We start from the raw sequence: 22,357 nt of genomic DNA, 5'->3' as shown, positions 1-22,357 counted from the left end.
ATAATGGGAGAATGGGACAGGGTAAATAGAAATTGACCAACAGTTGAGAGATCTAAATCGAGGGGCCACACATGCAAACTATGGAAGATGGTAGACATAGTTTACAACACACTCTGCCTTAAATATTGTGATGTTTTAAACATCTTATCATTCAGCATCTGGGGAGCAATGTTTCATTAGTTACTGCATGCTAATTACAGCACTTTTCCCTAAAGAAATAATGATTGTACAAAATCTAATTAAAATAAAACTACATGTTCTTTAAATCTTGATTACCATTTGTTGTGTGTCAATTTTTACTTAGTAAAAAAAACAACTTAAACCATTTAGACTTTCTGAACCAGCTCCATTTTTCACACCCACTGTGTATTCCTTATAAGCAACTCATTCCTTAATTTGAAGGTGGGAATATTCTACTTATAACTTGTTAAAAAAATATAGCTGCTGACCGGATCTGCAACCACAAGTCCATTTGTCAAGACATCTGCTGATACATATTCAGTGCAAATTCTTTGAAATGACAGGATACATACAGACACTGTGTATGTGTGAGAGAAAGGACCGTTGCACAAGAAAATAGTCATTTTGCATTGTAGGAAATCCATCAGTATCACAGATAATTTGCAAAGGTGCCTGGCTGATTTTGTCAGATGATTTCAAAAGCAATTTTGACAAGGGTGTGCAATTTGCTATATTTATACAAAAGCAGAACAATGCAAATACTGGAAATTTGAACAAAGGAAAAACAGGGAATGCTGGAATACTCAGTACATCAGGCAGCATCTGTGGAGGGAGAAACAGCGTTAACGTTTCAGGTCAAGAATCTTTCTTCATGTACAGTAAAATTAACTCTATTCCTCTTTCCACAGATGCTGCCTGACCTGCTGAGTATTTCCAGCATTCTGTATTGGTATATTTATAAACAGGGAAGCTTCCCCTTATACCCCAAGAGTTCATCCGGTGATAAGCCAAGTAATGTTCTAAAAATAGGCCTTTGTAATGGCATTCCTAACATAGAGAATGACATCTTGGAGCACTGTACAGAAATGTGGACTGAGTATGAAGAAAAAGGAGAGCTAGTGAAAGCACAGTCATGGAGTTTTAAAGAAGCTTTGGAGACAATAAGGAGGTACAGGAGAGGAAGTTTCAGTGTAAGGGGGAAATAGTGGATGAAGCATACAGACTACAGAGTCCCAGGTTCTATCCTTGGGCTTTGCTGAACTAGCTATGAACAAGCTTGTTGTATTTAATTGCTATCCATGCATCCAAAATGGATGTGCACATCAGTCCCAACAAGTTTGTTCTTATTCACAGTGCTGTCCTCCTTTCCCTGTTTTGATAGGCTCTCTCTACACAAATAAATAATTGTTACAAGAATGAGGTATGAGAACATGAGAAAGCAAAGTGATCCAATTAGATTTTTTTTCATTCATAGGATGTAGGCGGTGCTGGCTAGGCCAGCATTTATTGCCCACACCTAATTGCCCTTGAGAAGGTGGTGGTGAGCTTCCTTCTTGAACCGCGGCAGTCCATGTGGTGTAGGTACACCCACATGGCTGTTGGAAGGGAGATCCAGGATTTTGACCCAGTGACAGGGAAGGAACGGCAATATATTTCCAAGTCAGGATGCTGAGTGGTTTGGAAGAGAATATCCAGGTGGCGGTATTCCCATGTGTCTGCTGCCCTTGTCCTTCTAAATGATAGCAGGTGTGGGATTGGCAGGTACTATCTAAGAAGGTTTGGTGAGTTCTTGCAGTGCATCTTGTAGATGATACACACTGCAGCCACAGTGCATCGGCGGTAGAGGGAGTGAATGTTTGTGGATGAGGTGCCAATCAAGCGGGCTGCTTTGTCCTAGAGTGTCAAGCTTCTTGAGTGTTGTTGGAGCTGCACGCATCCAGGCAAGTGGAGAGTATTCCATCATACTCCTGACTTGTGTCTTGTAGATGGTGGACAGGCTTTGGGGAGTCAGGACGTGAGTTACTTGCCACAGGATTCATAGCCTCTGACCTGCTCTTGTAGCCACAGTATTTATATAGATAGTCCAATTCAGTTTCTGGTCAATGGCAACCCCCAGGATGTTGATAGTTGGGGATTCAGTGATGGTAATGCCATTGAATGTAAAGGGGGCGATGGTTAAATTCTCTTTTGTTGAAGATGGTCATTGCCTGGCACGAATGTTGCTTTCTACTTGTCAACCTTAGCCTGGATATTGTCCAGGTCTTGCTGCATTTCGACATGGATTGCTTCAGTATCTGAGGATTCACGAATGGTGCTGAACATTGTGCAATCATCAGCTAACATCCCCACTTGCATACAGATAAAAAGACATTTATGAACTTCTTTCACATAAACTATGAAAGATAATTGCTGAAGTTTTCTATTTGAGAATTATTTTATTCTGTTTGTATCTTCCAGCTACACTCTATGATATCTCTCTAATAAAAAGACCAAAGTTTTCTTTGATGTGATTGTTGATATTTCAAAATTGGTTAGGCAGTCTGCAAGAAGTTAGTTTGTCCAGAACATCACCACCATTCTCACCGTTAGAATAAAGGTGTTCAGACAATAGTTTATGGTCCATATCTGGGCTGTGGATGATGAGCTGTAGCTATATCTATTTTGCAAAGCCACATTTTTACCCTCCCACAGCAACCATTGTCTGCTTTGATTCCCTCTCTTTCTATAAAGTAGTTCCATACAGCCAACAGGCTCATTTGAACTGTGATATTTCAACTAAATGTCTGCCTTAAAAGATGGAGAACAAATCAACTCCAAAAACATATGGGCAACTGATTGTTATACAAATGTACATCCAGGGTGCCGCATTTATTGCTGCGTTGCAATCAGGTACCGAGCAACAATGTATCAGTCCACCAGCCACATGGAAAGCTGCAAGAAATACATTCGATGAAACTCCAAAATTTTGAATTTAGAAGTGTGATTATTTCAAATTTATGAGAACTAGGAGACAACACGCTAGCAGCAGTGTCTGTGAGTAAGATCCAAACAATTTAAACAGATTTAATGTTGAATTAGATGGAGGAAAAAATCAACTTGGGTTATTGCCAGAGAGAGACAGAAAAACTGAGTGAATTGTTTAAAAATGAAATGGCCACCACCTCAGCAATGAATGCACAGCTACAGCCCATAATGAATTGGGGATGTTGATGATGTCATAAAGGCATTTGTGAAGTTTAAACAAAAGTGCAGACTGACCTTCAATAGCTTTTTAAGAAGTTATTAGTGAAGAGCAAAGGGCCAGAAGAGAAAAGATGAAATTTGCTTAATAGCTGGCAGATGAGTGAGCACACATCTCCAGCCAAAATCAAATCATCTGATCCACCAATTCACCATCTGAGTTTCAAAGCCTGAGGCAGGAACCAGGTGATCCTGCTGACAATTTCCTTAACAGGATTTTAAAACGCAACCAGAAAATGTAAATGCAAGAAAACAGAAGAAAGGCTGATAAACCAGCTCATTTGGGGCTCTGCATGCCTTGAAATACAAAAAGATTTGATCGGAAAGAATGAGCTCACAATATTGCAGGGCTGTAGACACTGCCAGAGCACATGAAGCCACGAGTAGACAGTTGAAGATGCTGATTTTCCAAATGGATAGGCTTCAGTTAAGTCAAGAGAAAGACAGCTGGATTTATGCGGTGATACAGAAACAAGAGAAAGCACACCAAACAGAGAGAAAGATTTGCAAGAGATGTGGGTAACCACATGAGTTCACAGCCACAATGAAATGTTGCACATATGGATCAAACTGCAGAGTTTGTGGAAAGCCCAATCACTGGGAAAAGATGTGCAGGACAGAAAAAAAGATGGTAAAGGAGTTATCAGAGGCAGATCAACAATGCGAATAAGAAGGAAAATAAATTAAAACACCTATGCTCTGGAAGATGACGATTCGTTTGAGAACACAATCGGCATCCACTCACCATCCTGATTTGGAAATTTATCACTATTCCTTCACTGTCACTGGGTCAAATTCCTGGAACTTCTAACAGCACTGTGGGTGTAACTGCACCACATGGACTGCAGCGGTTCAAGAAGGCAGCTCACCACCACCTTCTCAACAGCAATTATGGATGGGCAATAAATGCTGGCCTAGCCAGAGATGCTCACATCCCATGAACAAATAGAAAAAAAGCATTGGAACCATACAACTACATGAAATGGATGCAACAGTTGCCAGAGAAAATAAATTCACACAGCCATTCAGAATAGGAAGAGGGTGAGAAATAAGCCCACAACCTTACATCTGAAGCCGAACATTGATGCTGGAGCACAGACTATACCAGAAGACCTTTTCTGAAAATTTGAAACAAAAGGGTTGCCCAAGTTAAGCTCCGAAATTAAGCCACGTCATGCTAACAACATACGGGGGAACTGAGATTTATCTGTTAAGTACACACAAATCAGCAAGACACACAAAGGAAAAGATGTTAACTGTATGTTCTAGGTCACTGAAACATGTGGCCTTGCTATCTTGGAGTTGAGCAATTGCAAAGAGCTGCAGTTTATCACAGTAAACTGTGAGATGAAGGAAGTGGCACTGAGGACTGAAGGTAATATGCAAAAGCGCCTCCAATCAGAAGCAAGAAAGTGATTGCCAGAATCACAGAGATTACAGATTGGGTAAATTCCATCGTTATGAGAGAACATGCAAAGCTAATTTTCTTTTAAATTCATTCATGGGATGTGGGTGTTGTTGGTTAGGCCAGCATTTATTGCCCATCCCTAATTGTCCTTGATAAGGTGGTGATGATCTGCCTTTTTGAACCACTGCATTCCACGTGGTGTAGGCACACCCATAATGCTCTTAGGAGGGAGTTCCAGGATTTTGACTCAATGACAGTGAAGGAAAGGTAATATATTTCCAAATCAGGATGGTGAGCGGCTTGGAGGGGAACTTCCAGGTGTTGGTGTTCCCATCACCTGCTGCCCTTGTCCTTCTAGATGGTAGCAGTTGTGGGTTTGGAAGGTGCTGCCTAAGGAGCCTTGGTGAGTTCCTGCAGTGCACTTTGTGGATGGTACACACCACTGCTACTGTGTGTCGGTTTGTGGAGGGGTGCCAAGCAAGTGGGCTGCTTCGTCCTGGTTAGTGTCAAGCTTCTTGAGTGTTGTTGGAACTGCAAGTTGCAGTCAGATATTGAAATTCTCAAGGTCAATATTGAAAGATACAAATAGTTCCTAACATAAAAGGAAAGACAGCTAATTTGGAAAGTTCAGGCAGTTAAAGAAGAAGATTTCTAGAAACTTATAGCAGTCCACAATGAAAAGTTAGAACTAGAGAATAAAGTCACTGACCTTAAATGACTGAAGGCTGAGCAGGACATAGCGGGGCGAGCATATGGAAGAGAAACTGCAAGCTGTATAGTTAGCAGAGAAGGCATCCGACAGGGAGGTCCTGAAATTCTAGTCAAAGCTTCAAAGCACATGCTTAAAATAGAAGAACTTGAAAAAGAAAATAAATGAGATTGTTGCATTCAGACAGCAAATTTGTGAACTGCAGATGTGACTTAATACTACATCACAGTCAGAGAATTATTTACTGGAGACCAATAACAAACTGCAAGAGATGCTGGAGATTTTGAAAGAGGAACAATGAAATGCAAGAAGCCAGCAGAGCTTGTGCGGCAGGGCATTGAAAAATTAGTGGAGGACAGACACAGAGTGGTTGGAAGAGAAACATAAGCTAGAGAATCATAGCACAGAGCTTGATGAGAGGTACTGCCAGGCCAAAGACCAACTGCAGCGTGCTGCTTTTAGCTCAGAAGAAGAGGCACAACATTTTACTACCCAAGCGAAACTGTGAATGATGTTCTTTGATTTAAAAAAAACAAACTATAAAAGAGCCTTAAGGTTTTGAGTTTATTTACGAAAGTCAATTGTCAATCTTCTTTAGTTTTGAAAAAGGTTAATGATTGAAACCGTTATATTGATATAGAGACATTTTTTGTTTTTTTAAAGGAAGAGGGATGTTATGCTGTTATATTATTCGTAAAGAGTTAGGAACTAATTGTTATGCAAATATACCTCCATGGTGCCACATTTATCACTGCACTGCAGTCAGATGCAACAAAAATATCAGTCCACCAGTCTCATGGAGAATTGTAGAAAATACACTCAAAGCTCCAGAATTTTGAGTCTAAAAGTGTGATTATTTTAAACTTTTGGGAACAAAAAAACATAACACCAATATTGTAACTGTCGTAGTTGAGGGGAATAAATAAATTCATTTTTATATTCGTCTAACTGCTAGTAGGTGTAAGGAAATTGACAAGATCTAGTCAAAAGTAAAGTCACTGGCTGTGAACACATCTCTCAGACCAACAAGATAACTTCAATTAATCCTGACCAATGCAACAGGAGATCCAAATATGTCAATATTGAAACTGGACCAGAAATTTAACTTTAATTCCAGGGAAACCAAAACTTAAAAGGCACTGCTTTTGTTGTAAGAAAGGGGAATGCATCAGGATGCAAAGTGTTTGGCAAACCTTTTTGTTGTCCTTTTTGAGCCAGGCAATGACCATCTCCAACAAGAGAGAATCTAACCATCTTCCCTTGACATTCAATGGCATTACGATTGTTGAATCCCTAACTATCAACATCCAGGAGGTTACCATTGACCAGAAACTGATTGGACCAGACATATAAATACTGTGGCTACAATAGCAGGTCAGAGGCTGGGAATTTTGCAGTGAATAACTCACCTCCTGACTCTCCAAAGCCTGTCCACCATCCACAAGGTACAACTCAGGAGTGTGATGGAATATTCTCCACTTGCCTAGACAAGTGAAGCTCCAACAAAACTCAAAAATTCAGGAAAAGGCAGCCCGCTTGGTTGGCACCCCATTCATTTAAACATTCACTCCCTCCAGCACTGATGCACGCTGGCAACAGTGTATCCCATTTACAAGATGCACTGCAGCAACTCACCAAGGCTCCTTTGACAGCACCTTCCAAACTCGCATGCTCTACCACCTAGAAGGACAAGGGCAGCAGATGCATACAACCTGCGAGTTTCCCTCCAAGTCACACACCATCCTGACTTGGAACTATATTGCCGGTCCTTCACTGTTGTTGGGTCAAAATCCTGGAACACCCTCTGTAACAGCACTGTAGGTACCTATACCACATGGACTGCAGTGGTTCAAGAAAGCAGCTCACCATTACCTTTTCAAGCGCAATTAGGGATGGACAATAAATAAATAAATAAATGCCGCCCATCCAGCAACACTCACATTCTGTGAAAAAATAAAAAGTGTGCTTTAACATTACCAAAATAATAAAGCATAATGGCTTTATTTTTTGTGCAAAACGCGTTAAAAAAAGTTCAAAATATATTAAGTAATTTCAAAAAGACGGATAACTGTTTTTACCAGAAAACAGCTTTGCACAAAATAATCGCCACAAAAACTACAGTTCCCAGAAGACCGTGCGCCGGTAACCATGGCGATCACAGTCGCCGCCGCCATTTTACGGGCCAGGAGGTTGCCACAGCAACGGAGGTCTGTCCTGGGGAAGAGAGTGCAGTGGAGAAGTGAGGAGAGCAAGCATCCTTTAAGTTTAATATAGTGTGAACCTTCTGAGCAGAAGATGGGTCAGGATTACTACAATATCCTGGGCATCATTAGGAATGCAACGGACGCGGATATTAAGAAAGCGTGAGTGATTTTTATTTGTTCTTAGCAGGCACGAAGGAACAGAGGGTAGGTCATTTCGTCCCTCCAACCTGTTCCTCCATTCACTAAAGTCAGGGCTGATTTGCCTGCTCATTTTCAAAACTAACCAGAAAGCTTGCCAAACGCTTTGTATCCTATTGCATTCCTCCTTTCTTACAACACAATCAGTGCCTTTTAAGTTTTGATTTTCCTGGAGTTAAAACCGAAATTCTTTTCCCTTTCAATATTGAAATATTTGGATCTCCAGTTGTATTTGGTGAGGCCTGGAAGTTGTGTTGTTGCTTTGCCCCATATCCCTTAATACCTATGGCAACCAAAAATTTAACAATGTCAGATTTAAATTTTACAAATTACCAATTGCCTTTAGAAAGTTCCAAGTTTATAACATCCTTTGTGTGTAGAAGTCTTTCCTAATTTCATTCCTGAAAGTTCTGGCTGTAACTTTTAGACTGTGTAGATGTAGGTGTAGTCCTAGACTCCCCAGCCAGCGGAAATAGTTTATCTGTTTCTCTTACTATCTTGAAACTTCGATCAAATGTCGTAGGGCAGGTTGAGAAAGTGGTTAAAATGAAATATGGGATCCTAGGTTTTATAAATAGAAAGTATGAAAGCAAGGAAATTATGATGAACCTTTATTAAACACTTCATTAAACAGCCTCAACTGGTGTTTTGTGTCCCAATTCTGGACATCACACTTTAGCAAGAATGTGAAGGCTTTAGAGTGGGTGCAGAAAAGATTTGCAAAAATGTTTCCAGGGTTGAAGGACTAATTATGTGGATAGCTTGGAGAAGCTGGGTCTGTTCTCCTTGGAGAAGGTTGACAGGAGATTTCATAGAGGTGTTCAAAATCATGAAGGGACTAGACAAAATGGATGGAATCTGTTCCCATTGGCAGAAGGATGAAGGACCAAAGGGCACTGATTTAAGGTGAGTGGCAAAAGAATCAACAGTGACCTGAGGAAAAACATTGTTATGCAACATGTGGCTAGGATCTGGAATGCACTACCTGAGAGTGTGGTGGAGGCAGATTCAGTCATGACTTTCAAAAGGGAATTGCATAAGAACCTGAGGAGTAAAAAATGCAGGGCTACATGGAAAGAGAAAGGGAGTCAAACTAGCTGATTTGCACTTACAGAGAGCTTACACAGACATGACAGGCTGTATGGCCTCCTTTTATGCTGTAACCATTCATTAACTATACAAATTCAACCTTTAACCTTCTAAATCCCATGGAATACAACCCTAGTTTTTGTAATATCTCCTTATAGCTTAACCCTTGGAATCCAGGTATAATTTTAGTAAATCCATGCTGCACTCCCTCCAAGGCCAATTTGTCTTTCCTAAGGTGTGGCACCCAGAATTGCTCATGGTACTGATTGGTATTCAATAACTCGACTCAACTGGATGTAGAGCTACTTATATTGAGATGCTGGAGGGTGAGATTAGAGGTGAGGGACGTCCATCTCTGTACCCCCTAAAATATTGCAGATTTTTGTGATCTACACTTTATGATGCTATGTCATTGTTATGTTAACCATAAAGATGAAAAAAATGCAAAATTAGCAAAAAGAGGAAAGTGCATCAATTTGAGACTACAGTTCAATTTCCTACCATTCTGTGGTTTATGCATTATGATGCCACATCAATTGTGTAAATTTTTAATGTGAACATTTTTTGATAAATTTAGTAAAACTTTTCTTCATGAATTGCATTATGAAAGAGTCAATTCTGTCCATTTTAATTTTCTCCCCTTGTTGCTTGAAAGTGACTATAGTTCAAGTGAAAATCTAGACATCCCTCCTGTGTAACTCTCAGAATCACAGAATTTCAATGGTGCAGAAGGAGGCCATTCAGCCCATCGTGTCTGCAACGGCTCTCCAAATGAGCATTGTGACCTAGTGCCATTGCCCTGCCTTCTCCCTGTACCGCTGCATAATGTTTCTATTCAAATAACCATCTAATGCCCTCTTGAATGCCTCAATTGAACCTGTTTCCAACACACTTCCAGGCAGTGCATTCCAGACCCGAACCACTCGTTGTGTGAAAAAGTTTTTTCTCATGTCACATTTGCTTCTTATGCAAATAGCTTTAAATCTGTGTCGTCCCCGTTCTTGATCTTTTTATGAGCAGGAACAACTTCTCCCTATCAACTCTTGTCTGGCCCCCTCATGATTTTGAACATCTCTATCAAATCTCCCCTCAGCCTTCTCTCCAAGGAGAACAGTCTGTCTGCATAACTGAAGTTTCTCATCCCTGTTCCCATCTTCTGAACCTCTTCTGCACTCTCTCCAATGCGTTCACATCTTTCCTATAATGTGGCGCCCAGAACTGTACACAATACTCCAGCTGAGGTCTTACAAGTGTCTTATATAAATTCAGCATAACTCCCTTGCACTTGTACTCCATGCCCCTATTGATTAAGTCCAGAATGCTATATGCTTTGTTGCCTGCTCTCTCCACCTGTCCTGCCACCTTCAATGATCTATGCACATATACACCCAGGTCTTTCTGCTCCTGCACCTCCTTCAAAATTTCACCCCTTATTTTAGATTGTCCGTGTTCTTCCTACCAAAATGCATCACCTCACACTTCTCCACATTGAACTTCATCTGCCACCTATCTGCCCACTCCACCAACTTGTCTATATCCTTTTGAAACTCTACGCTGTCCTCCTCACAGTTTACAACACTCCCAAGCTTCATATCATTCGCAAACTTTGAAATTGTCCCCTCCACACCAAGATCTAGATCATTAATATATATTAGGAAAAGCAAGGGTCGCAATACCGACCTCTGGGGAATTCCACTACAAACCTTCCCCCAATCCGAAAAACATCTGTTGACCATTACTCTCTGCTTCCTATTTTTCAGCCAATTTTGTATCCACATTGCTACTGCCCCTTTTATTCCATGAGAAATAACTGTTCTTATTAGTCTGTTGTGTGGCACTGTGTCAAATGCCTTTTGAAAGTCTATGTACATCACATCAACAGCATTATTCTCATTGACCTTTTCAGTTACCTCTTCAAAAAAACGCAAGCAAGTTAGTTAAACATAATTTCCCCATTAGAAATCCATGCTGGCTCTTCCTTATCAACCCATATTTTTCCATGTGATTGCTAATTCTATCCTGAATAATTGTTTCTAAAATCTTGCCCATCACTGAAATTAACAGACTGGTCTGTAATTGCAGGGCTTATCCTTACAACCTTTTTTGAACAAGGGCGTAATGTTTGCAAATCTTCAGTCCTCTAGCACTTCCCCTGAGTCTAGGGAAGACTGAAAAGTTATGGCCAGTGCTGCTGCAACTCCTACTCTCACTTCAATATCTTTGGATGCATCTCATCCGGTCCCGGTGCTTTGTCAACTTTAAATACTGATAGTCTATTCTACACTTTCTCCGTATCAATTTTGAACCCTCCTAACGACAGAGTTTCCTCATCTGTCACCATGGCCTGGATAGCATCTACCTCCTTGGTAAAGATGGATATAAAGTATTCATTTAATACCTCAGCCATTTGTAATACCTCAACCTTCGTCCACGTGTAAATACCTTTTTAGGTCCCTAATCGGCCCTATTCTTCCTTTTACCATCTTTTCACTATTTATATGCCTATAGAAGACTTTGGGATTTCCCTTTATGTTGGCTGCCAGACATTTCTCATAATCCCTCTTTGTTTCTCTAATATGCTTTTTCACCTCCCCTCTGAACCTTCTGTATTCCTCTTGGTTCTCAATTGTATTTTCTACCTGACACCTGTCATAAGCACACATTTTCTTCTTTATCTTAATTTCTATCCGCTTTTTCATCCATGGAGCTCTGGATTTGTTTGCGCTACCTTTCTCTTTCGATGGAATATACCTTGACTGTGCCCAACCAATTCTTTTTGAAGGTAGCCCATTGTTCAGCTGCAGTTTTTCCTGGCAATCTTTTGTTCCAGTCTCTCTGGCCCAGCTCTGTTCTTGCCCCATCGACGTTGGCTCTCGTCCAGTTAATTATTCTTACTTTGGATTGCCTATTGTCCTTTTCTATCACACCCTAAAATGTACAATACAATGATTACCATCTCCTAAATGTTCCCGCACTGGCACTTAATTTGCTTGGCCCACCTCATTTCCAAGAATTTCCAACAGTGCGTATTTTCCCCACCTGCGCTAGGGCCATCTGTCAGTAGCTTACTTCCCTTAATGTACCCATTAGCACAAGCTTTAGATAATATCACCACCATCAACACCCTTTTGTCCATGACATCTTTGGCAGTCTCTTGGCCTCCACCTATCACTGGCCCCCTATCGAGCTCTCCTGTCCCACTCCCTTCTACCAGCTTATATTTCATCTCATTTCTATATGTCTTAGTTCTGATGAAGGGTCATCCCTCTCCGCAGATGCTGTCAGACCTGCTGAGTTTTTCCAGGTATTTTTGTTTTTGTGCATATCTTCTTGTTGGATTGGACACATACTGCTGTAGAAAATTTTCCTGAACACAATCTAGGAACTTTTTCCCCTCTCCGTCCTTTGCACTACCACTGTCCCAGTCTACATTTGGGTATTTAAAGTCACCCATTATAACTATCCTATAATGCTTGCATCTCTCTGCAAATTTCTCTGCAGATTTGCCCTTCTACTTCTTTCCCACTATTTGGCGGCCTATAGACTACACCGGGCAATGTAATTGCCCCCTTTTTGTTCCTTTGCTCTAACCAAATTGATTCTGTCCTTGAACCCTCTGGGACTTCCTCTTTCTCTGGCACTGCAATGCTCTCCTTAACCAATACTGCCACCCCTCCTCCTTTCCTTCCTTTCCTATCTTTACTGAACACCTTGTACCTGGGAATATTTAACACCCAACTCTGCCCTTCCATGAGTCAGGTCTCTGTTATCGCCACAACATCATATTTCCACATGGCAATCTGTGCCTGTAACTCCCCAATCTTATTTATTATACTCCGTGCATTCACGTACATGCATAGTAACCCTGATTTAGATTTTGTTACCTTCTCCCTCACCCCGACTTCACCTATTAACTTACTATTCTCCATACTAGTGCTATCTGTCCCACCCAATATTTTATGTATCCTGGTATTCCTCCCTAATATTTTCTCTTGATTCCCACACCCCTGCTGAGTTAACTTAAAGCCCTCCCAATAGCACTAGCAAAACATCCCACAAGGAAATCAGTCCCGGCTCTGCTCTGGTGCAACCCGTCAGACTTGTACTGGTGCCATCTCCCCCAGATCCAGTCCCAGTGTCCCAGGAATCTAAAGCCTTCCCTCCTGCACCATCTTTCCAGCCATGCATTCATATGCCTTATCCTCTATTTCTGTACTCACTGGCAAGTGGCACTGGGAGTAATCCGGAGATTACTACAATTGACATCCTGCTTGCTAATTTTCGACCTAGCTGCTTAAATTCTGATTGCAGGACCACATCCCCCTTCCTACCTAAGTCATCGGTACCAATATGGGCCATGATCTCTGGCTGATCACCCTCCCCCAGAAGAATGTCCTGCAGCCGCTCTGTGACATCCTTGACCCTGGCAATATACCATCCTGGAGTCACGACTACAGCCACAGGAACGTCTTTCTGCTCCCCAAACCAATGAGTTGCCCTATTACTATTGCTCTTTCTTTCTTCTTCCTTCCGTCCTGTATAGCCGAGCCACTCATGGTGCCACAAACTTGGCTCTGACTGCACTCCTCTGAAGAACCAGCACTCTCACCAGCTTCCAAAACGGAAAACCGATTTGTGAGTGGGACCCCAGGGGACTCTTGCATTACCTGTCTACTTCTCTTGGACTGCCTGGTGGTCACCCATTCCCTCTCTGCCTACAGGTCCTTAAGCTGCGGTGTGACCACCTCTCTGAACATGCTATCCACGTAGCTCGCAGATGCGCCACAGTGATGCCAGCTGCCGCTCGAGCTCTGAAACCCAGAGCTCAAGCTTCTGCAGCTGGTGCTACTTATTGTACATTTGATCGTCTAGGACACTGGTAGCGTCTATGACTTTGCACATATTACAGGACACGTATTCCACTCGACTGAGCTGCCCTGCCATGTCTTAATTCTACTTCCCTTATGTTAACTTTATTCTATTTTGGATTATTTATATTTTTTTATTATATTGGCCCTAAATGTTCCTTATTCCTGGCCCGTCTCAATTAAATCCAAGTATAGCTACTTGTTTAAAAATATTACACTTTTCCAATTTGGGCTGAATTTGTTGGAAAATTATTTAGGAGCCCATCCTCCAGTTCTCTACTTTCCCCTAACATGGCATTTCTAACTTACATTTATTTTGTAACAGAGGCGGATTTGTTTGATAACTAAGCTGATAGTGTGGTGAGTCTAGCAAATGGAATTAGCTGCATCTAGTATTGTGTTTAATAAACATGTATACATGCCAACTATCAGCATGTTCATATATAAATGGTGTTGGTGAAAATCAATACTTTTAATGCTGCTAGCAATTGAGGCTCAAATTTATCTCAAATTGCTGCAGTGGTTGTTGGTGCACATGCGTAGAGGTATCAGCAGCTGTTGAAGTAGTGCTCTGAGTTGTCATGACATCTGCATGTGGATGCGTTCGGGACCAACAAGAGCAATCAGAAAGGAGCAGGTTATATCTTGCTCTCATAAGGAATCCATAGTGCAAGTTGTGGCACTATACTAAATTACAGTTCTGTTTTCAAACCCCTCCTTGGCTTCGCCCCTCCCTCTCTGTGATCTCCTCCACCCTTACAGCCCTCCAAGACCTAGACACTCTGCCAATTCTGATCTCTTGAGCATTCCTGATTTGAATTACTCCACCAGGGCCCTAAATTTTGGAATGCCTTCCTTAAATCTGTCTGCCTCTCTATCTCTCTTTCCTCTTTAATATGCCTCTTAAAAACCTACCTCTTTGGCCAAGCTTTTGGTCTGATCTTATTTGGCTCAGTGTCAAATTTTCTTTGATAACACTTGTAATGTGCCTTGAGACATTTTATTATGCAAAAGGCACTATATAAATGCAAGTTGTTGTAAGGTTTAGGGGAGCCTCACATACATAAGGTTTTGGCATAGTGACCTTTTGCAGCACGTTTGAAGAAAATGGAAGCTGTGTGAATACACAGTCAAATATTGGCTTTAATTGGGATATAGTTTAGCTGATGGTCAATGTGAGGATGTAATGAATAAAATGAGTGACAGTGGAAAAAATTGTCTTTATAAACGGCATTGTGAGGAACAGTGCTAAATTGCCCATTCTGGGCATTTCTGAATTGCACTCCTTTTCGTAGCGCTTATGAGCCTATTCACCTGAGGATGTAGCATGCCTCCCACAATTAGTTTTGGTTTCAAATGCAGAATCACAGTAGACTTCAAAATGCTGGAAAATGCACCAAACAAGTATCAAGAAACAAAATTACCTAACAACCCTGTTGCCAGACCCCTCTAGAAATTCAGTTTTGCACTTTTAATGTTCATATTCCCATTCAGAAATGCCTAAATCGACTTCAAACACATTTTTGTGCACTTCATATTTTGTTTTCCTCTACAATTCATCTAATGAAATGTTGGGTACAGTTGCAGCTTAAGCCATGATAAGCTTGTGACCCATTGTATCCTCATTGTAACTTCTACTTTTTATATGCCACAACCTTTCATAGCAAATAAATGGAATCATGAGTGTACTATAGGCCCCAAAACAATCAGAGAAATAGAAGAGCAGATATGTAGGCAAATTTCAGAGAAGTGTAAAAATAATAGGGTAGCAATAGTGGGGGATTTCAACTTCCCCAACATTAACTGGGTTAGTCCTAGTGTGATAGGTTTAGAGGGAGCGGAATTCTTAAAATGCATCCAGAAGAGCTTTTTAAGCCAGCACATAGAAGGTCCTACAAGAAAGGGGGTAGTCCTGGACTTAATTTTAGGGAATGAAGCCAGGCAAGTGGTAGAGGTATCAGTGGGGGAGCATATTACAGATAGTGATCATAACTCCATTAGATTCAAGGTTGTTAAGGAAAAGGACAAGGATGGGCCAGAAATCAGAGTTCTAAATTGGGGGAAGGCCGATTTTTAATAAGACCAGGTATGATTTGGCCAGAGTGGACTGGGAGCAGCTACTTTTAGGTAAATCTGCGTCAGAGCAGTGGGACTCATTCAAGACAGAAATAGGGAGAGTACAGGGCCAATATATTCCAGTAAATTCAAAGGATGGGACTAACAAACCCAGAGAATCCTGGATATCGAAGGATATACAGGATTGGATAAAGAGAAAAAGGGAGGCTTGTGGCAGATACCGAGGCCTCAAAACAGCAGAAGCCCTAGAGGAGTATAGAATGTGTAGGGGGGAAACTTAAAAAGGAAATTAGGAGAGCAAAAGGGGGCATGATAAAACATTGACAGGTAAAATAAAGGAAAATCCAAAGTTATTTCACAAGTACATTAAGAGTACGAGGATAACTAGGGAAAGAGTAGGGCCCATTAAGGACCATAGCGGTAATTTGTGTGTGGAGCCAGAAGACGTAGGCAGGGTTCTAAATGAATACTTTGTGTCGGTGTTCACAAGTGAGAGGGACAACGTGGGTATGGAAATCAGGCAGAAGGACTGTGATATAATTAAAGAAATTAGCATAGAAAGGGAGGAGGTTCTAAGCAGTCTGGCAGGCTTAAAAGTAGATAAATCTCCAGGCCTGGATGAAATTTATCCCAGGCTGTTGAGTGAGGCAAGGGAGGAGATAGCAGGGATGCTGGCAATAATTTTCAATACCTCTCTGGCCACAGGAGAGGTGCCAGAGGACTGGAGGACAGCCAATGTGGTATCGTTGTTCAAGAAGGGAGGAAGGGATAAACCAGGGAACTACAGGCCAGTCAGTCTAACCTCAGTGGTGGGTAAACTATTGGAAGCAATTCTGAGGGACATAATTAATCTACACTTAGAGAGGCAGGAATTAATCAAGGGCAGTCAGCATGGTTTTGTTAATGTCTGACCAATTTGATTGAATGTTTCGAAGAGGTGACCAGGTGTGTAGATGAGGGCAATGCATTTGACAGTCTACTTGGACTTCAGCAAGGCTTTTGATAAGGTCCCACATGGGAGACTGATAATGAAGGTAAGAGCCCATGGGATCCAAGGCATTTTGGCAAATTGGATCCAGAATTGGCTGAGTGGCAGGAAGCAGAGGGTGATGGTCGAGGATCGTTTTTGTGTTTGGACGCCTGTGTCCAGTGGGGTTCCACAGGGATCGGTGTTGGGTCCCTTAGTGTTTGTGGTATATATAAACGATTGAGACTGGAATGTAGGAGGGTTGATCAGTTAGTTCGTGAATGACACGAAAATTGTTGGAGTGGTAAATAGTGAGGAGGATAGTCTTCGATTACAGGAGGATATAAACGGGCTGGCCAGATGGGCTGATCAGTGGCAAATGGAATTTAATCTGGATAAGTGTGAGGTGATGCACTGGGGCAGGACAAACAAGGCATGGAAATACACAATGAATGGTAGAACCCTGGGAAGTACCAAGGATCAGAGGGACCTTGGTGTGCATGTCCACCGGCCCCTTATGGTAGCGGGACAGATAGATAAGGTGGTTAAGAAGGCATATGGGATATTTGCCTTTATTAGCCCAGGCATAAAATATAAGAGCAGGGAGGTTATGCTGGAATTGTATAAAACACTGGTTAGGCCGCAGCTAGAGTATTGCATGCAGTTCTGGAATCCACATTATAGGAAGGATGTGATTGCGCTAGAGACAGTGCAGAGGAGATTTACCAGGATGTTGCCTGGACTGGAGAGTTTTAGTTATGAGGAGAGATTGGATAGACTGGGGTTATTTTCCCTGGAGCAGAGGAGATTGAGGGGGGACATGATTGAGGTGTATAAAATTATGAGGGTCATAGATAGGGTAGACAGGAAGGAACTTTTCCCCTTGGTGGAGGGATCAATAATCAGGGCGCATAGATTTAAGGTAACGGGCCGGAGGTTTAGAGGGGATGTGAGGAAGAAGGTGGGAATCTGGAACTCACTGCCTGAAAGGGTGGTAGAGGCAGAAACCCTCATAACATTTAAGAAGTATTTGGATGTGCACTTGTGATGCCATGGCATACAAGGCTATGAGCTTAGTGCTGGAAAATTGGATTAGAATAGTTAGGCACTTGTTTGACCGGGGCGGACTCAGTGGGCTGAAGGGCCTTTTCCTGTGTTGTAGGCTTCTATGACTCTATAAACGTGATCACAAAACACTGATTTTAAAAAATTGGAGATCCAATGTAATAAAAAGGAATTAAACACATTTAGTCACCTTGAAGCAGTGGCCTTAGCTACAAAGGAGCATCAACCTGAAATGTTAACTCTGTTTCTCTCTCTCCACAGATACTGCCAGAGACCTGCTGTGTTTTTCCTGCATTTTCTGTTTTATTCCAGTCTTTACAGTTGTAATTTAAGTTGTTACAGTTTTTGAAATTGTGCCAGATTTTTGGAAGCTGGGTATTAGCCTTTGTGAGTTCTGTAAGGCGGCATGTATGAGAGTGGGTGCATATTTTCATTAAACCATCAGGGAAATAAATGGAGAGGGGAATAATCTTATTGCATTTTACTGAGGATGTATATCTGCCATTGTAGGTACCGTAAATTGGCTCTAAAGTACCATCCAAACAGAAGTACAGATCCATGTGCAGAGGAAAAGTTCCTACAAATTGCAGAGGCTTATGATGTTCTAAGTGATTGTGAGTATTGCAATCTTTATAATTGGGAGCTGTAAAAGTGGGTAAAACAAAGATATATTTCATGATCAGCTAAAGCAAGACAAATACCTCTGGGGAGCCGGTGGGAAATCTGCTGTCCTCACCTAGCAAGTCAGTCAGTAGTATCAAACCACTAAAAAGCCACCCAGCATTGACTGAGGCACCAGAAACAACAGTGGCAAACCCAGCCCTGTCGAACTTACTAACAACTGGGGGCTTGTTCCAAAATTGGGAGAGCTGCCTCATAGACTAGTCAAGCAACAGCCTAACATAGTCACACTCAGGGAATCATACCTTACAGATCATGTCCCAGACACCACCATTCCTGGGTATGCCCTGCTCCACCGGCGGTGAGTGGCAGCACAGTGGTATACAGTCGGGAGGGAGTTGCCTCAGGAGACCTCAACATCAATACCAGCCCTCATGAACTCTCATGGTATCAGGTCAAACATGGGAAGGAAACCTACTGCTGATTATCATGTACTGTCCCACCCTCAGCTGATGAATTAGTGCTCCTCCATGTTGAACACCACATGGAGGAAGCACTGCGAGTGGCAAGGCCACAGAATGTACTCTGGTTCGGGTCTTCAATGTCCATCAGCAAGAGTGGCTCGGTAGCACCACCACTGGCTGAGTCCTAAAGGATATAGCTGCTAGACTTGTTCTGCGGCAGGTGGTGAGGGAACCAACAAGAGGGAAAAACATACTTGATCTCATCCTCACCAACCTGCCTGCCACAGATGCATAGTATCAGCAGGAGTGACCACCACACAGTCCTTGTGTAGACGAAGTCCTGTCTTCATATTGAGGATACCTTTCATCGTGTTGTATGGCACTACCACCGTGCTAAATGGGATAGATTTCGAACAGATCCAGCAACTCAAGACTGGGCATCCATGAGGTGCTGTGGGCCATCAACAGCAGCAGAATTGTACTCGACCACAATCTGTAACCTCATAGCCTGACATATCCTCCACCCTACCATTTCCACCAAGCCAGGGGATCAACCCTGGTTCAATAAGGAGTGCAGGAGGACATACCAGGAGCAGCACCAGACATATCTAAAAATGAGGTGTCAACCTGATGAAGCTACAACACAGGAGTACTTGTGTGCCAAACAGCATAAGCAGCAAGTGATAGACAGAGCTAAGCAACTCCACAACCAACGGATCAGATCTAAGCTCTGCATTCCTGCCACATTCAGTCATGAATGCTGGTGGACAATTAAGCAACTCACTGGAGGAGGAGACTCCACAAATGCCCCCATCCTCAATGGAGGAGCCCAGCACATCAGTGCAAAAGAGAAGGATGAAGCATTCGCAACAATCTTCAGCCAGAAGTGCTGAGTGGATGATCCATCTCGACCTCTTCCAGAGGTCCCCAACATCACAGATGCCAATCTTCAGCCAATTACATTCTCTCCATGTGATATCAAGAAACGGCTGAAGGCATTGCATACTGCAAAGACTATGGGCTTTGACAATATTCTGGCAATAGTAATGAAGACTTGTGCTCCAGAACCTGTTGCGTGCCTAGCCAAGCTGTTCCAGTACAGCTACAACACTGGCATCTACCTGGCTATGTGAAAAATTGCCCAGGTATGTCCTGTACAGAAAAAGCAGGACAAATCCAATCCAGCCAATTAGCACCCCATCAGTCTACTCTCCAACTTCAGTAAAGTGCTATCAACAATGCTATCAAGTGGCACTTGCTTAGCAATAACCTGCTCACTGACGCTCAGTTTGGGTTCTACCAGGGCCACAGCTCCTGACCTCATTACAGCCTTGGGTTAAACAAGGACAAAAGACCTGAACTCCAGAGGTGAGGTGAGGGTGACTGGCCTTGACATCAAGGTAGCATTTGACTGAGGGTAGCATCAAGGAACACAGCAAAACTGGAGTCAGTGGGAGCTGGAAAGAAAAATTTCCGCTGGTTGGAGTCATACCGAACATAAAGGAAGATGGTTGTGGTTATTGGAGGTCAAACATCTCAGTTCCAGGACATCACTGCAGGAGTTCCTCAGGATCGTGCCCTAGGCCCAACCATCTTCAGCTGCTTTATCAATGACCTTTCTTCCATTGTAAGGTCAGAAGTGGGGATGTTCACTGATGATTGCACAATGTTCAGCAACATTCGCAACTCCTTAGATGCTGAAACAGTCCTTGTTCAAATGCAGCAAGACCTGGACAATATCCAGGCTTGGACTGACAAGTGGCAAGTAACATTCGCGCCACACAAGTGCCAGGCAATGACCATCTCCAACAAGAGAGAATCTAACCATTGCCCCTTTACATTCAATGGCATTGCAATTGCTTAATCCCCCCACTATCAACATCCTTGGGGTTACCATCGACCAGAAGCTGAACTGGACTAGCCATATAAATTTTGTGGCTATAAGAGCAAGTCAGAGGCAAGTAATGCTTCTCATCAACCTGAGCAAGCCAGGTTTAATGAAGAGTGCAGGAGGGCATGCTAGGAGCAGCACCAGGCATATCTGAAAATGAAGTGTCAACCTGGTGAAGCTACAGCACAGGACTGCTTGCATGCCAAACAACAGAAGCAGCATGTGATAGATAGAGCTAAGTGATTCCCACAGCCAACGGATCAGATCTAAACTCTGCAGTTGTCACATCCAGTCACGAATGCTGGTGGACAAGTAAACAACTAACCAGCGGAGGAAGCTCCACAAATATCCCCATTCTTACTGATGAGGGGAGCCCAACACATCAGTGCAAAAGGCTGAAGCATTTGCAACCATCTTCAGCCAAAAGAGCCGAGTGGATGATCCATCTCAGCCTGCTCCAGAGGTCCCCAGCATCACAGATGTCAGCCTTTAGCCAACTTGATTCATTTCATATGATATCTAGAAATGGCTGAAGGCACTGGATACTGCAAAGTCTATGGGCCCTGATAACATTCCAGCAATAGTACTTGTGCTCCAGAAGTAGCCATGCCCTGAGCCAAGCTGTTCCAGTACAGGTACAACATTGGGATCTACCCAGCAATATGGAAAATTGCTCAGGTTTGTCCTGTCCATAAAAAACAGGACAAATCCAACCCAGCCAATTACCGCCCCATCAGTCTACTCTCAATCACCAGTAAAGTGATGAAAGGAGTTGTCGACAATGCTATTAAGCGACACTGACTCAGCAATAACCTGCTAACTGATGCTCAGTTTGGGTTCTGCCAAGGTTACCTCAGCTCCTGACCTCATTACAGCCTTGGTCTGCATATGGACAAAAGAACTGAACTCAAGATGTGAGGTGAGAGTGACTGCCCTGGACATCAAGGTAGCATTTGAGTGCAGCATCAAGGAGATCTAGCAAAATTGGAATCATGGGAAAACTCTCCAGTTGTTGGAATCATACCTAGCACAAAGGACAATGGTTGTTGGAGGTCAACCATCTCAATTGTGGGACATCATTGTACAAGTTCCTCAGGGTAGTGTCCTAGGCCAAACCATCTTCAGCTGCTTCATCAATGATCTTCCCTCCATCATAAGGTCAGAAGTGGTGATGTTCGCTAATGATTGCACAACGTTCAGCACCATTCACAACTCTTCAGATATTGAAGCAGTCCATGTCCATATGTAGCAAGACCCGGAAAATTTTCAGGCTTGGGCTAATAAGTAGCAAGTAACATTTGCACCACACAAGTGCCAGGCAATCAGCATCTCCAACAAGAGAGAATCTAACTATCTCCCCATGAATTTCATCGGCATTGCTGAATACCCAGCTATCAAAATCCTATGGGGTTACCATTGACCAGAAACCGAAATGCACCTGCCATATAAATACTGTGGCTACAAGAGCAAGTTAGAGGCTGGGAATACTGCAGTGAGTAACTCACCTTCTGACTCCCTAAAGCCTGTCCAGGGCACAAGCCAGGAGTATGATGGAAAACCCTCCACTTGCCTGGATGAGTGCAGCTCCATTAATAC

General features: G+C 42.6%; 1 protein-coding gene across 5 annotated transcripts in view; it reads left to right on the top strand.

The window, feature by feature from the left end:
- The first annotated feature begins 4,970 nt into the window (after positions 1-4,970).
- The window catches only part of dnajb13 (DnaJ heat shock protein family (Hsp40) member B13), a 61,119-nt gene continuing 43,732 nt past the window's right edge, over positions 4,971-22,357 (top strand). For 4 of the 5 annotated variants that reach the window (XR_005944440.1, XM_041199302.1, XM_041199301.1 and 1 more), the window contains exons 1-2: positions 7,521-7,681; positions 18,296-18,399. Coding sequence is in view for 3 of the 5 variants with exons in the window: in XM_041199302.1 (XP_041055236.1) it covers positions 7,614-7,681; positions 18,296-18,399 (172 nt within the window). In the remaining 2 variants the exon portion in view is untranslated. Of the gene's footprint in view, positions 5,013-7,520; positions 7,682-18,295; positions 18,400-22,357 lie in introns of those variants that run through there. The other variant, XM_041199303.1, reaches the window with a different exon arrangement.

This window comes from Carcharodon carcharias, chromosome 11, assembly GCF_017639515.1.
Source record: "Carcharodon carcharias isolate sCarCar2 chromosome 11, sCarCar2.pri, whole genome shotgun sequence".
NCBI classification, from domain to species: domain Eukaryota; kingdom Metazoa; phylum Chordata; class Chondrichthyes; order Lamniformes; family Lamnidae; genus Carcharodon; species Carcharodon carcharias.
The sequence above is the reverse complement of the archived record's forward strand: the minus strand, read 5'-3'. Positions and strand labels throughout refer to the sequence as shown.